The following is a 17,150-nucleotide window of genomic DNA, read 5'->3' on the forward strand; positions in this document are numbered from 1 at the left end:
TTAGACTCTCGCTTGTTGGAGATAGTCATTGCCTGCACATCTGTGGTGCAAATGTTACCTGCCACTTATCAGCCCAAGCCCGAACGTCGTCCAGGTCTTGTACTTAGGAATGCGCTACACTCCAGGGAACAAGAACACAGCAGCCCTCTGCACCATTTCTGTGTGGGTTTTTTTTTCTGCAGAGTAGGTTTAGTTCGAGGCGGAATTTTTTATTATTAAGATGCAGCCTCTGGAGATGAACCCCAGCTCGGGCCTGCTGAACTGATCTTTACTACATGATAAAAGTCATGAGGCTGAGCAGCTTTAGTTCGAGCTTGTTGCAGAATGAAAACTCGCGTTCATGTGAATCATGACTTTTACAGCCGAACATCATTTTACCTCGGCACGAATCTAACATTTAAAAGGCCATAAAAACCCCCGAGTCATATTTCGATGAAATTTGATTGAATATATGGCATGAAACAGTATTTAATAAAGTGTTGTCGCTCAAACAAAGTCATCTAACACAATACACACTGAGCTTAAACATACAGAATGGCGGATAATCCCCCCTCACCCCAGTAGTTCCAGTCTTATAAAGAGGGCTAAGTGTTACTTAAGAGGTGAACCTGTGCATGTGTTAGGCCCAGTGATTAGGCCTGAATACAGTCGGTTACCCTCATAGGCCCTGTGTTGTTCAGGCTCCCAAAGGCCTGCTCCTTAATTTGCCTGCTTTAAATTGGTGCATCTTTAGCTTCAGTGGAATACAGCTATTTAAGGCAGCTGAGCATCATCTGGAAATGAGCCCCATGAGGCACAGATTCGATCTTTCTCTGCTCATTTTTATTCTAATGAACCTTGATTTGCAATATCTCTTTTCAAACCTCAAATTATTGCATGGTATTAAAGGAACATTCTTTCAAACGTGGGTTTCCGAATTCAATCCATCCTATCTTTGTAGTAATTTATGGCATAAACTCAAACACAATTCGTCTTGGTCACTTCAGTCATAGCAAATAGATTGTAACAATTGTGGAATGTTCCCCCTTTCGATAATCAGTGACACCAATTTCTTCTCAATAGCATGGGGTTCATATCCTCACACCCTTCCCTGGAGTGATCTTTCACCTCCTGACCCAGTGCCCTCACACCCCTCCCCAGAGTGACCTTTCACCCACTGCCCTCACTCCCCTCCCTGGAGTGACCTTTCACCCCTGACCCACTGTCCTCACACCCCTCCCCGGAGTGACCTTTCACCCCCTGACCTACTGCCCTCACACCCCTCCCTGGAGTGACCTTTCACCCCTGACACACTGCTGCCACACCCCTCCTGGGAGTGACATTTCACCCCCTGGAGTGACCTTTCACCCCCCCTGACCCACTGCCCTCACCCCCCTCCCTGGAGTGACCTTTCACCCCCTGACCCACTGCCCTCACACCCCTCCCTGGAGTGACCTTTCACCCCCTGACCCACTGCCCTCACACCCCTCCCTGGACTGTTCACCCCCTGACCCACTGCCCTCACACCCCTCCCCGGAGTGACCTTTCACCCCCTGACATGCTGTCCCAGTATTTTTTGAAGATTAATGATCTTGTGCTACAGTGAGGTTGGTTTGTAAAATAGTCTGTTCATGAACCAAGACATTACTAATCCAGTATAAACTTTATTATGTGTTTGTGTTTTATACATTTTACATGTGTATATATATAAAAATAATACATCAGATCTGCATTCAGAATCCAACCTAGAGCTCAGTAAGTGGAAAATCTCTTAGAGTATTGATTTGTTTTTGTCAGAACCCGAAAAAATCTTCCTTTAAAATATTTCCTTGAGGTAGCCCATTTTATTGTTGTTTTGACAGAAGTTCAAAGAATCTTAGAGGCTGAGAGTTAATATTCCTGCCATCGTATTCAGTATTATTCATTGCCCATTTCTTGGAGTATATTTTTGAGGGGAGAAGGGGGATAGATTAAGCTCCTTTGACTCCTCTGCTGCCTTGGAGAATTTACTCAGTGAATAGCAGATCCACAAAACCAAGAGGGTCCCCAGGATAGATCCCTGGTCTGTGCTGAGTGAACAGATCTCCATCACTGCCTCACTACGCCAGGACCAGTAAGGGGTAAAAATCGACTGGGGGATCCTGCTCCCGATCAAGATCCAGTTGGTAAATGCATGCATGTGTGCACGCGCTCACATCAGCCGAGGACGGGTTCGGGCTCAACTGTGATGGTTTCCACAGTTGAATACCCCGTTGGCACATTCTGGCAATGCGCTTCCATAAATAATTGGGTGAGGCATTGGAGGGTGGTCAGCACTTGTGGGAACCTTATCCCAGCCTGAGTTGACAATTTCAGGAGAGATGGGGGGATGTATGTGGTGAGAGATATGGAAAGATTCTCCTTTTTGGCATCGTGGAAAGCTGGCGTTGTTGGGGGGTTCCTTATATTCCTTAAAGGGGAGGGGGCTCTAGCTACATTCCTTAAAGGGGAGGGGGCTCTGGGTACATCACCAGGGAGCAAAGAGCTGTGTGCCATTTACATCCTGCCCATGTTACTTGTTGACAACAACGCAGTTTACATTGTGCATTTAGCAAATAAAATTTGGCCAGCCATTTTTCACAAAGACCGTGTCCCTTTAATACATGGTAAGCACTTACTAAACAGTGAAGAGCATCATCTCCAATACAGTGTCAAAGGAATATTGTGATATTGAAGCCTTATGTGTTCTTGTAATTATTATACCTGTACTTGAAGTTCTTTCCCATTTTGTATGATAACCTAAGCTGTACGAGCGTTGTAATGTTGATGTACATTACTGCTATTTATTTACAGATTATATATATATATATTGTACCTCTGTTTTGTATAATTAGCTGTATGTTGCTATCCATCTACATTGCCTTACTGTTTCTGCATAACCTTAGGGTGCAACAAGTGGGTCAATATTTATGATCGTTACTACCACTGGGGTGGGGGTGGGGGGGGGTAGGCAGGGGACCACTTGTTTAGGAGCAAGGAACAAAGCCCTTGATACTGTTGACAGGCCGAGGTAGTGGCCAGCTCACTTGGAGGGAATCGGGACAACAGAAAGGGAAGTCGCAAAAGTTCTTCCAAGATTTTACCTGTAACTTTCTACCTGGATCAAAGGATATACTCCCTCCATAGCCTAGTGGGGACATGCACTGTTTACAAAGCGATCAGATGTGATTCCCCGTGTGTGCTGAGTTAGCTAATCTCAGTGGGTCTCTCAAAGGGTGCTACCTTTAGCCTCACCTACCCTGGGTTCAGGAGGGAGAAAAATAAGCCAAAGTTCCCACACTGGATTGTTGTCCAGTGCTGGAAGGGGACAGGGGTGAGCTTGGCTGTGACGCCTTCCACAGTCGACTAACTTGCCAGTGCTCCCTCTCTAGCTTCGTAGATGAAAAATGTTCGGATGGGTGGGATACTAGAGCGATATCGGTGCCTCTGGGGCCAGACCCCAGCACGGGCCAACATATTCAGGGTGGGGGGGGGGGGGGGGAGAGAGAGAGGGAGGGAAAGATTAAAAGAAAATGGATATTGTTGCACCCTAATGGAAATAAAAGGTAAATGTGTTAGTGCTAAGACAGAGTGTAATGTTCTTGGCCGATAATGTTGCTTGTCTGGAAAGCTGAAACTCAACTAAATATGTTGGACTTTTAACTTGATTCTGCTATCGTTGATTAAACCTCTGGGAACTGATTTCTTGCAGAACATGAGCTTGTTTTCAGCACTTTACATCTACAGGAGTTATCAAAATAGAACGAGTCCCAAAGACCACGCACACGCCCACACACAGACACACACAACTGACCTGTTTTTCTCCATTTTTGATTCACAAATTTTCAGCCCTCTCCTCCTGTCTCTAAGACATTACCTCCTGCCTGGGTGGCACACTTCCATGGTCATTGCTCACCCTCCAGTTGGCCACAGGCTATTCGGCTATGGTTGGCGTCGCAGCCAAGTCCTCTCCTCCCTCGAGGTCCACAAGTGTGCTTGCCAAGAGGCGTCAGAGTGCGAACCATAGCTGATTTGGCCCCTTCCTAAACCAGGAGCGTTGAGGCTGATCCTAGCACCCCTGACTGAGATCATCTAACTCTGTACATACTGGGCATCGAACCTGGGACCCTCCTACACACTGCTTTAACCAGCTGAACTATCGGGGTTATCCAGAACTAATATTTTTTTTGATATAAGGATTCCTCTAAATCTAAATTCCTCTACATGTAAGGAAATGTGAGGTCAATCCACTTTGGACCCAACAAAGACAGATCAGAGTACTTTAAAAATGGCAAGAAGCTAGGAACTGTGGAGGAGCAGAGATTTAGGGGTCTATGCACAGAAATCACTAATAGCTAGCGGGCAGCTACAAAAAAATAATCAAAAAGGCGAATGGACTGTTGGCCTTTATCTCAAGAGGACTGGAATACAAAGAGGTGGAATCTTTGCTGCAGTTATATAAAGCTTTGTTTAGCCCCCATCTGGAGCACTGCATTCAGTTCTGGGCACCGCACCTCAGGAAAGATATACTGGCCTTGGAGGGGGTGCAGCGCAGATTCACCAGAATGACACCGGGGCTAAAAGGGTTAAATAGACCAGACTTGTATTGCCTTGAGTGTAGAAGATCTAGTTGTTTTAAGATGATGAAAGGATTTGATTGAGTAGATGGAGAGAAACTATTTCCTCTGATGGGGGAGTCCATAAGGACATAATCTTAAAATTAGAGCTAGGCTGATCAGGGGTGATGTCAGGAAACACTTCTTCACACAAAGGCTGGTGGAACTCGCGAACTCATGCTGCCAAAAAAGCTGTCGAGACTCGGTCAATTGAAAATTTCAAAATTGAGATAGACCTTTTTTACGTAAGGGTGTAAGGGATCTGGAACCAAGGTGGGTAGATGGATTTAAGATACAGATCAGCCTTGATCTATTTGAATGACGGAACAAGCTCGAGGGGCTGAATGGCCTAGTCCTGTTCCCTTGTTTCTCAATCCAGTTGCAGCTAATGAGCCTAAATACCTGGAGCTTGCGGGAATCCCTCCCAGCCTAACCCAGACACCAGGTGTAAATGTAAAGACCAGGCCATGTCGCGGCTGTTCCTGTTAATACGTTTTAAACGCTCCTGGGGCACAGCTGCACTGTTAGATAGAGTGCACTGTGTTTGGGCTTGGTTTGTTTAATTGGCAGACAGAATGGAGGCGCTTCCTCAGAGATTGAGCAGGATGATCTGACCATGCCAAAGATCATTGGGGTTACAGGCCCTCTCGCCACATATGCCACAGCCAGCTTTTTCTTCTAAAGGACTGTGAGGTGACTTTTCATCTTCTCTGCCCACGCCCTTTCCCTGGCGGAGCGCATCACCCGCTCGTTGTAGAACCCGCTCGATTTTCATCCCATTGATTTCAAAGAGGTGAAAATCAGGGCAGATTCTGCAATGGGCCTGATTACCACCCAGAGGGAGAAAACAAAAATTTGCCCCTTATATTTATCCTCTAACTTTCCTTCCAATTTCCTCCCCTTCCACTTCTGAAAGCTGTAATTGGTGCTGTCGGCACAATGCAATGTGCAAGGCCTTCCTCTCACCTCGTCCAAACCGTTGAGATATTGAGTTATTAGCCAGCTTAGCAACCACAGTGACCATCACAGCTAGGCCCAGGCCTATCCTACACCTGGCACACTTCACATCACAGCTAGGCCCAGGCCTAACCTACACCTGGCACACTTCACATCACAGCTAGGCCCAGGCCTATCCTACACCTGGCACACTTCACATCACAGCTAGGCCCAGGCCTATCCTACACCTGGCACACTTCACATCACAGCTAGGCCCAGGCCTATCCTACACCTGGCACACTTCACATCACAGCTAGGCCCAGGCCTATCCTACACCTGGCACACTTCACATCACAGCTAGGCCCAGGCCTATCCTACACCTGGCACACTTCACATCACAGCTAGGCCCAGGCCTATCCAACACCTGACACACTTCACATCACAGCTAGGCCCAGGCCTATCCTACACCTGGCACACTTCACATCACAGCTAGGCCCAGGCCTAACCTACACCTGGCACACTTCACATCACAGCTAGGCCCAGGCCTATCCTACACCTGACACACTTCACATCACAGCTAGGCCCAGGCCTAACCTACACCTGGCACACTTCACATCACAGCTAGGCCCAGGCCTATCCTACACCTGGCACACTTCACACCACAGCTAGGCCCAGGCCTATCCTACACCTGGCACACTTCACATCACAGCTAGGCCCAGGCCTAACCTACACCTGGCACACTTCACACCACAGCTAGGCCCAGGCTCATCCTACACCTGGCACACTTCACATCACAGCTAGGCCCAGGCCTATCCTACACCTGGCACACTTCACACCACAGCTAGGCCCAGGCCTATCCTACACCTGGTACACTTCACATCACAGCTAGGCCCAGGCCTATCCTACACCTGGCACACTTCACATCACAGCTAGGCCCAGGCCTATCCTACACCTGGCACACTTTGCATCACAGCTAGGCCCAGGCCTATCCTACACCTGGCACACTTCACATCACAGCTAGGCCCAGGCTCATCCTACACCTGGAACACTACGCATCACAGCTAGGCCCAGGCCTATCCTACACCTGACACACTTCACATCACAGCTAGGCCCAGGCTCATCATACACCTGGAACACTTCACATCACAGCTAGGCCCAGGCCTATCCTACACCTGGCACACTTCACATCACAGCTAGGCCCAGGCCTATCCTACACCTGACACACTTCACGTCGCAGCTAGGCCCAGGCCTATCCTACACCTGACACACTTCACATCACAGCTAGGCCCAGGCCTATCCTACACCTGACACACTTCACATCACAGCTAGGTCCAGGCCTATCCTACACCTGACACACTTCACATCACAGCTAGGTCCAGGCCTATCCTACACATGGCACACTTCACATCACAGCTAGGCCCAGGCCTATCCTACAGCTGGAACACTTCACATCACTGCTAGGCCCAGGCCTATCCTACACCTGGCACACTTCACATCACAGCTAGGCCCAGGCTCATCCTACACCTGGCACACTTCACATCACAGCTAGGCCCAGGCTCATCCTACACCTGGCACACTTCACATCACAGCTAGGCCCAGACCTATCCTACACCTGACACACTTCACATCACAGCTAGGCCCAGGCCTATCCTACACCTGACACACTTCACATCACAGCTAGGCCCAGGCCTATCCTACACCTGACACACTTTACATCACAGCTAGGCCCAGGCTCATCCTACACCTGGCACACTTCACATCACAACTAGGCCCAGGCCCATCCTACACCTGGAACACTTCACATCACTGCTAGGCCCAGGCCTATCCTACACCTGGCACACTTCACATCACAGCTAGGCCCAGGCCTATCCTACACCTGACACACTTCACATCACAGCTAGGTCCAGGCCTATCCTACACATGGCACACTTTTAGCAGGGATTTTGGATACCAACCAGGAGCAAGACTTTCCCCCTGCTAAACACGAAGATGCTGGTGCCTTTAATGTTACGTTAGCTGAGATCAACTCACTTGGCACAGACCAGGAAATAAACCTGCCATCTTCATGGCCTGTGTGGCTCAGTTCTGCACCATGCATTGTGTTTGACCAATGACCTGTCTGGGGAATGGACAATCAAAATTAGAAAGTGAGGACAACCTGAACTGGTAAAGCTAGAGAGTTTGGAGCAGGGAGGTTTGGTTTCGAGAATATTCTTTGAGCAATCCTTAAATACAAAAAAATGGAATTGTAACCCAACTGATTGAGAGAATTCTAACACAAGCGAGAAAAATTGCAAAGTACAAACCAGAATTTTGCATATATATTCCGCTTAACAATATAATCCTAATCACAGTTTCAAGTGAGACTTCATCCAGCAGAAAGTGTTGTTTGAAATTTAAATGACTAAAAATAGTTTCTGTCAATCATAAATCAAGAAGATGAAGAATTTCACTTCATAATTTTGTCAGTTTGAGTAATAAATTCACCAATTTGCATAATTAAACAACTTTTAAATTCTCCTCATTCAGACTTTCACATTAGCCCCTGTCACAGTACACAGTCGATGCTCCTCCCCTCAGCTGATTCGTTTTCTTCCCCCTCCCATTAGTCCCCCATTAATTTGGCTCCTCCCTCAGATGCGTTGTGCTTCCTTCTTCAGATCACTGACCATCGACCGGTGTTTTGCCTTGCGTGTGAATAAGGTCTCTGTGGAACCCCACCCCAGTAGAAGTTAGCGCCTTTGAGAGGAGAGGTGAAGAAATGAGAGCGAAGGGGGGAGGGCGAGAGGACAAATAAAAGGGAAAGGATGGGAGGGGAGAAATCTGATGAGGAAAAAGAAAAATACACACATTTTTTCCCCCCAGTTTCTTTCCTTCTCAGGGAAGGTGCTTCTCTAATCACTGAGGTGAAGTGTGGTGTGCTGACTGAGGCAAGTTAAGATATTGGAACAAGAAAGATCTGCCAATCTGTCTTCATGTTCAACAGAGATTGCACTGTTGCTTGAGATGCCCAAGGTTATCGATGAATGCCAGCACCCAATATTGTACAGCACCCTTGATCTGGTCCATTGTTTGACAAGAGAGGGATTTTGAGTCAGTGTTGACAGACCTATTAGTATGTCAGACCCATCTACTTACTGCAAAACACCCAATGTAAATTCCCAATCTTCAAAAGGAAAATTGGGAGTAAATTATAACTCGGGTAGCTGTGTGGAGCTGAGGGCAAGGGGAGAAGGAAGAGTTGACAGTATAGTTGGGCATAAAAAGCTGGGCAGGAGATACATTCAAGTCATGGAGCCTTTAGGCTTGGGGCTTTTCTGTACACTGTGCTCCTGCCAACAATACACAATTCAATCCCTGACTAACACGTCTCGAATTTACTCCTGACCTGTTTGTAGCCAAACATCTAAGCATCTTGTAGGCTCATGACATTCCAGTTGGATGTACAGGAAACTTTCGATTTACCGGCACCCAAATAACCGGAAATCTCGGTTAACCGGCAAAATTCAGGAGTAGGTTCAGGTGAGTTTTATTAATTGCCTTCCTCCATCTGTTGCTGTGCAAGGGTGTGGCTGCAGCTGTTGCTAAGCTACAGAGACACTTGGAACTTGTGGCCATTGTTCTGAACCTGTTGCTAAGCAACAGGGTTTGTTGCTTTATACGGAGCTCTCAGCTCCGTATCTTTTACTATAGCTTTCGGTTATCCGGAATTTTTGATGAACCGGCACCACGTCGGTCCCGTCGGTGCCGGATAAAAAAAAGTTTCCTGTAATAGAATCAGCCATGCCCAAATCGGGCAACCCATTGTGATCATGAAAATATTGGTGCAGTGCTAATACTCTGTCACTACGTGTCACCAGCACATCTAATAAACATTTTATGCTATCTATCATATTTGGGAAGTGTGTTAAATATTTTTGGGACTTTTCTGTCTTCTGGCAGTAAGGGTCCTACATGAAATATGTTTGAGCAGTCTCGATCCACACGAGTTCACACACAAAACTGACACTGAAAGAAAAGAAAGAAAAATTTGCATTTATATATAGCGCCTTTCACGACTTCGATGTCCCAGAGCGCTTTACAGCCATTGAAGTACTTTTGAAGTGTGCCACAGTGGCAGTTTGAAAATTGAAATTCAGCTGCAAAAAAAAAAAATCTGGAAATAAAAATCTGTTATGAGTAAAAGTGACTGTCAGATTATCATAAAAACCCAACTGGTTCACTAATGTCCTTTAGGGAACATTACCCTGTCTGGCCTATACGTGACTCTGGTCCTACACCAAAGTGGTTGGCTCTCAGCTGCCCGCTCAAGGGGCCCAGCAAGCCACTCAGTTGTATCTAAACCATTACCAGTGGCTCAAGAAGAAGGCCCACCATCAACTTCTCAGATAAAGTCTCTGATTTAGCCCTCCCACTGCAGAGCTTTACGTGATGGGAGCGCACTTTGGGAATTCAGGTGTGCAGTTGTAATGGTCAAACTTTGAGGGGCACCAATAGTTGAGTTAGAACATAAAAATATAAGAAATAGGAGCCCCTCGAGCCTACTCCGCCATTCAATGAGATCATGGCTGATCTTCTGCCTCAACTCCATTCACCGGCCCTATCGCCATATCCCTTGATGCCCTTACTAGTCAGAAATCTATCGACTTCTGTTTTGAATATACCCAATGACTGAGCCTCCACAGCCCTCTGGGGTAGAGAATTCCAAAGATTCACCACCCTCTGTGTGAAGAAATGTCTTCTCATCTCAGTCCTGAATGGCCGACCCTTTATCATGAGGTTGTGGCCCTTGGTTCTAGATAAAGATAACGTGCCGTACAGACCGAAAGGCCCCAGATTCGGTCTGTGCTGAGTTCCCTGATCTCAGCCAAGGCAGCATTGGGGGCTTCAGTGCCCCTGGATAGGAATGGGTAAATCAGTGTTCCTGCTTATCCAGTGACAATTGCTGGAAAGAGAGCATGTGGCCATCAGGTAACAACAACAACTTTATTTACATAGCACCTTTGACATAGTAAAATAGCCCAAGGAGCTTCACAGGAGCGTTTTCAAATAAAATTTGACACTGAGCCAAAGGAGATATTAGGACAGATGACTAAAAGCTTGATCCAAGAGGTTGGTTTTAAGGAGCATCTTAAAGAAGGAAAGAGAGGTGGAGAGGTTTAGGGAGGGAGTTCCAGAGCTTAAGGCATTGACAGCTAAAGGCACGGTTGCCAATGGTGGAGCGATTAAAATCGGGGATGCTCAAGAGGCCAGATTTGGAGGAGTAAAGATAGGATCAAGTCTTGTTGTGATTCCTTCAATAGTTGAACAGCTTCTACATTCATACATGATAATTGGCCACCTGGCCCAGTCATCAATGGTTGACGAACACCTCTTGAACTCTACCCCAATGTGAGTTCACACCTACAGGAGAGAAAGGGCAGAAATTGAACTCTAGTTATTGTTTAATCACTTGACCCACTAAATTCTGTTCTCAATGTTTCTAGCACTATTTCCTGAACTGTGCTTGAAGCCTTCTGGAAGGACTTTCTATAAGGGGGGCGATGTTAGTCACTCTTCTATTTCCATTTCTTTTCCTTCCTCTCCTTTCTTTGTCATCCTCTGAAGTGAAAACATTTAATTCTAATTGAGAGTGTATTTTCTTTTGCAAATGAGTCCATTCTTAAAAAAATTGGCAGCAGGAATTAAAAATAGCCCAGATCTCTAAAAATATGCATCATCATGTTGAAGACAGCTGTTTAGTAATTAGCAAAAGATTAACGTGACTGGGGCTAGGAGCAGAGCTCTGGCTGTCTGAAGTTATTGGCCCCTCCACACTGGGTCTTTGAAGTACTATCAGTGCTCCACAAGACCACTCTTATTCCAATGCTTGCTGCTTTTCTTCATTGCCGAGTGGCTTTGATTCTTGTGGTGGTGGTGAGGGGGGGGGGGGGGGGGTGGGGGAACAGCCCCAACCCGCCCAATCGCACATTCTTCATGTGTGAACCTCGACGGTCAGTGTTGGCAGGCTGGTCGACCTTAGGGGGCATCACAGCTGGGCCTGGTCCTGTCCTCCCCTGGCATCCACTTGCATGCAGTTCGCAGGAGTGGTCGCTGGGAAGCCTGCGTGATTTCACCCCATGGGCTCTGAGGCCAATGATTGCACCTCCCCTGGTGTCCTGGCCGAGCTGAATTAACTCAGCACAGGCTGGGAGTTGCAACCTGGATTATTATGGTCTGTATGGCGTCATGCTTCACCAAAGGCTGTGTCCATTAGGGGAGCTAACGATGCTTCTATTAGTAAGGGATTCTTCCTTCTTTCTGCCCATGTGCCTGTCCTTCATTCCCTTCCCTCGGTCTACCTGATGCTCAATGCACATCACTGTGCCTATCACTTCCTGGAAAGTGATAGGCACTCCCAGCAAAGCCAGTTGAACCCCAGAATTTTGGTTAGTAAATTGTGCACGCATTGAGTTGACATTAGTGAGTCTTAATGTCCTTGAAACTAAAACCAGCACCACTAAAACAGATTATCTGGTCATTATCACATTGCTGTTTGTGGGAGCTTGCAGTGACTACACTTCAAAAAGTACTTCATTGGCTGTAAAGGGCTTTGGGTCATGAAGGGCACTATATAAATGCAAGTCCTTCTTTATCAAGGAATAGACTGCGGTTGAACATAATCAATGCAGGCAACTTCACTTGTTGTTCTTGATGGTAGCCAAAGCTGCTGTGAATTTTGTTTCTTAAAAAATTACTGCTGATGCATTTTGCCTTTTTTATAGCACCACGGTTAGGTTTGGTCCTTCAGTTGAAAATAAATTGCTGGGCTTCCACTTCTTTCTACCCGTAATGGGGAAGAATTGCGTTTGGTTGGAAGGTGTCGGGATCCACGGAGACCTGCACAGAATCTCTTGCAAAATCGTAGAGGGAGTCCTCCTGAACTCATAATGGTCCCTAAGCGTGGCGAGCACATCAGCCATTCCTCAGTCAGATCAGCATTCAGGTCTTCCTCGACTGCCCATGGAGCAACGCCAGTGGCTAGCAGTGTGGGATAGCAAGGATTGTATTCAAATGTGTTTGGCTTCCGTTGGTCTCTTCTCTTCCCTGTTACTAATGCAGCTTTTAGATGTACTCTCCTATTAAAAACTGGGCCGGTTGTCCAAGAATTACGCGCACCTGACAACAGACCGACCTTGCTGCTTCTTCTGACTGTTTTCATTTGTTTCTTCTGCATTCTTTAATGGAAAATGTAGGTCTCTGGAAAGGTAAGGTGGCAACTGAAAGTCTGGCATGCCTTGAGTAACACCGAATGACTTGAATGCCCCTACAGCATTTGCTTAACCTTTCTACTTCATGGAATGAACTCAATACAAACTCTCTTCATTTCAGAACAGTCTCCATTTCCTTTCCCAATTTCATGTAACCCACCCGCTGATGACTCTTCCTGCTAACTAACCGCCGACTAGCATCATCCCTTTTCCAGCCCAAAGGTGCCAAATGTACCCTTGAACCCGCTGACTAATATTTTTTGCTACTTTGCATCTCAGTCGATCGGCAGTGCCAGTTATAAGTGGCCCGACAGGACAGTAAAGAACCTAGGCTCCAGTTACAATCTGAATGGAAATCTTGGTCATTGGAACGACCATTGAGAGCAGTAACATCTGGCCACGGCTGTAGGTTCACCCTGGGCTAGAAAAGGATATTCCAAATGCCATTCCCCGTTTGATAAATGCTGTCATCCTTTCCTCGATAGCGAAACATGTCACTCCATGAGCTGCTCACTTTCATTTCCATGATTCCTTCCTATCTTGAAACGTTTTGAATTGGAATTGTAACCCGCTGGTTGTAAATGGAGTGGGATATGAGATTCATCAGACTGGATGATGTATGGTAATCCCTCACACTAGAGATATTATGTAATGTAATGGATTATGCCTTATTAGAATGGCTTCCCAGTTCGTTCAGATGGTTGACTCTGGTAATGCATACGTTTGCTAGTACGTATATTGATCTTGCTGTAAGTTAACAGTTTTGCTGTCTGTTGTATTCACCTTTTAAAACTTGCACCTTTATTAAATGTTATCCTCCTTTCCAGTGACACGGAGGACCATAAACCACTTAAAGGTAGCCGGACGCCTTCCGACGGGACGGTTAAGAAGGGCGTGAGTGATGACAGCTTGGTTGACTACGGCGAAGGTGGGGAAGGGCAGTTCAACGAAGATGGCTCTTTTATTGGACAGTACAGCGGGAAGAAGGAAAAGGAAGCGGTGGAGGGCAACGAAAGCTCCGAGGCCCCGTCCCCGGTCAATGCCATGAACTCCTTTGTCTAACGCGCGGGGTTGGGGGGGGAAACGTGGAATCATCCAACGCCCATGCACCAATAAATTGTAGAGTTTATCCATTCACACTTATCTCCTGACTTGTCATCACATGCACGTTAAGAAATAAAGGAATGATGGGAAGCTAGTGCCTAAAGGTCCTGAGTGTGTAGATGAACAAAACAGTGAAAGGAGAGAAAAACCTAATGTGAGCTTTCGGGAATGCAGCTGAGCAGAGAGCGATTGGGAAATATTGTACACTAATCTGGAACAGAATTTCATCTCCTGTATATAGAGCTGGACTTGGCACGTTATCTGTTGGGTTCACTTCTTCGTGTCCTATTGGTTTGCGCTAACCTAGTGCATGAGAACAACGTGTATCTCACTGCCACCTAAGATAGATGAGTGTATGCTGTGATGAAAGTGGTCTGTATAATATTTGTTTCTAAAGTGCACAGTGCAGTGACTGAAAATGAATCTCGTCTTGTCGTCGGTGTTCGATTGGTATTCTAGAGCTCACCAATGTCTGCGGGACATTGTTGTGAAGATGGTAATGACCTTTTTTCTTTGAATGTATAACAACAGTTTGTGTCTATTTTTTTGCAAGACAGCAAAAAAAACGTGGGAGGGGAGCTGATTGTATTGAATCCCAAGTGAAAGATTTGAAGTGGAATGTGTTGGGATGGTGATTGAGCCCCTGGTTTGTACCATAATGTTGTAGTTCCTTTTCTTTTGAGGGAGAAAACAAGATGGAGTATTTTATCCAATTATTATAGAACTGGGACGTTCTTGTATCACCACACTGACGGGCACAAATCACACACTATCGATATGAGCACACTAAACCTCTCGAAGCCTTACACGCCTTTTTTTGTAAATTAAACTTAGCCACACATTACATGAACATTTTAACACAATGGTGCAATGCACGACAGTTTAATACAACGCCTGATGGTCATTTCTACTTGTTATTACTGTTAGTTTTACAGCCTTTTAAGATCCAAATTGAAAAGAAACTTGACAGACGTGGCCTCTCGTTTTAATCTAAAAGTAATGTTTTTTTTGTTCTGACTGATTTGGACTAACCAAACACAAAACCTTTTCAGGGCGTTAGTCAAGAAACACAAGGGATAAAACGAATTGGGATTACAAACTCTTGGTTGCAAGAATGTTGTTTGTTTGCCATTGATTTTTTTTTCATAACTTGCATCAAGTTTAATGAAGCTTTTTTTTGTTGTTGTAGATATTGTGTTGTATTTTGTAAATATACTTTGACTTGCCGATGCCACAGGCTTCTAGATTGCTCCAGTGCAGCTCGGTTTGTATTGTTTATGAAGTGGTGTATCATCGATCGAGTGCATGGGGTTTGCTGGTAGGGTTGCCAACCCTCCAGGATTGCCCTGGAGTCTCCAGGACTTTGCTGCGAGCAACCCTGGAGAAAAATCCTAGAGGTCACATTGAATAAATGTGTGTTTTCTTCATTTTCTTTGAACGCTTTTAGTTTATTAGTTCTAAAAATATTGGAGATGGGGGAGAAAAGGCTGTTTGACTGGGTGGGGGCAATTGGAGGCAGATGATCATGTGATGAAACCTTCAGGAATGCATCTGACCAGAGTTGGCAACTCTATTTACTGAACAGGTTTTTTTTTCACTGTATTTTATGCTGCCAATTTGTAAAGCTACAAACTCACTGGCTGTGATAGTAATCTGTTTCTAACTAACCGGGATATCTCACCTCCAATATTGCAGTGTGCTCCTCCAGTAACAGCTTACTGTGCAGGAGAGGCTATTTTGACACCACCTTCGAAATTAACTGCTGTTTGCAAAATGCCTCTTTAGAAATCAATATTTTGGGAGCCATCAAATTTTTTTCCTCGCAATTTACTTCTGAAGTAGGGCCGGAGCCAGAAAACAGTGTGAGGGACTTTTTATTCTCGGCAGATTCAACTTGCTAATGGGTTTCCTTTGAAAGAATTGTTAATGGGGCTGGTCGAACCAAGTTAATTTCGAGTGCTGGTGATCTGGATGTGAGATTTCTCTTTGCATGAGATGGCGTGCAGTTGGACGGAAAGGTTTCTGCTATGCCTCGCTGTTCTGTATCACCATTAAGAGCTTACTGATTTTGTATCGGAAAAAAATAAACAAATGGGAAAATAAATGTGCTTTAGACTTTCACCCACTTTGCTTTTTTTTAATTTGGATCTGAGCTGACTGACTCCTGGGCTGTTTCCTGAGCATTTATATAGCGCCTTTCACATCCTCCGGACCTTCCAAAGCACTTTACAGCCAATGCAGTACTTTTTGTAGTGCAGTCACTGTTGTAATGTAGGAAATGCGGCAGCCAAATTGCGCACAGCAAGCGCCCACAAAACAAATGTGATATTGACCATATAATCTGTTTTAATGAGGTTGGTTGAGGGATAAATATTGGCCAAGGCAATGGGGGAGTGCCATGGGATCTTTTACATCCAAGTGACTTTCAGACTGGAGTCATACTGCACTCTTTGGAGACACCAACTAGCCTGAGAAGGCCTTCTGGAGGGAGTCTCTTATCTCGGAGCTCGGGTTGGTCTCCTGCAGTTTACTGTGCAGGAGAGGCTATTTTTACTGCCACTTTTGCCTTGCATCAGCACAAAAGTGGCAGTGTGACCGTACCCTCAGACTCTCGCCTCTTGTGAGTCCAAGTCTGTATTTGTTTAATTTTCGGGATGTGGGCGTCACTGGCAATGTCGGCATTTATTGCCCACCCCTAGTTGCCCCAGAGAAGGTGGTGGTGAGCCAGCTTCTTGAACCGCTGCAGTCCCTTTGGTGAAGGTACTCCCACAGTGCTGTTAGGGAGGGAGTTCCAGGATTTCGACCCAGCGACGATGAAGGAATGGCTTCTGGATGGTGAGACTCTTGGAGGGGAACTTGGAGGTGATGGTGTTCCCATGCACCTGCTGCCCTTGTCCTTCTGGAGGGGAGGGGGTGGTGCTGCCAAAGAAGCCTCAGTGAGTTGTTGCAGTGTGTTCAGCTGATAGTACACACTGTAGCCGCGGTGCACCGATGGTGGAAGGAGTGGATGTTTAAGCCGGTGGATGGGGTGCCGAACAAGTGGACTGCTTTGTCCTGGATAGTGGTGGGTTTCTTTAGCTGGGCTTAGCGCTTTGGTGAGAAAGAAATAAATGATAAATGCTGGAAATCTGAAATAGCCACAGAGCAGATCCATCAACACCTGGAAAAAAAAAAGGATCCAGCTTAAACCCTGGATGCTTTTAGATACAAAGAAGTGTGACACAGATGCTGCTTTTATGTTGCAGCC

At 46.0% G+C, this 17,150-nt stretch overlaps 1 protein-coding gene across 24 annotated transcripts in view; it reads left to right on the plus strand.

Moving 5' to 3' along the window:
• The window catches only part of nrcama (neuronal cell adhesion molecule a), a 498,783-nt gene extending 482,759 nt beyond the window's left edge, over positions 1–16,024 (plus strand). For all 24 annotated transcript variants that reach the window (XM_086008649.1, XM_086008662.1, XM_086008653.1 and 21 more), the window contains one exon: positions 13,627–16,024. In XM_086008649.1, coding sequence (XP_085864775.1) covers positions 13,627–13,861 — 235 coding nt within the window. In that variant the 3' untranslated portion in view covers positions 13,862–16,024. The remainder of the gene's footprint in view (positions 1–13,626) is intronic.
• The last annotated feature ends 1,126 nt before the right edge of the window (positions 16,025–17,150 follow it).

The sequence above is a fragment of the Somniosus microcephalus genome, chromosome 16, assembly GCF_052327205.1.
Source record: "Somniosus microcephalus isolate GS21.2 chromosome 16, FLI_Smic_1.0, whole genome shotgun sequence".
In the NCBI taxonomy this organism is placed as follows: Eukaryota; Metazoa; Chordata; class Chondrichthyes; order Squaliformes; family Somniosidae; genus Somniosus; species Somniosus microcephalus.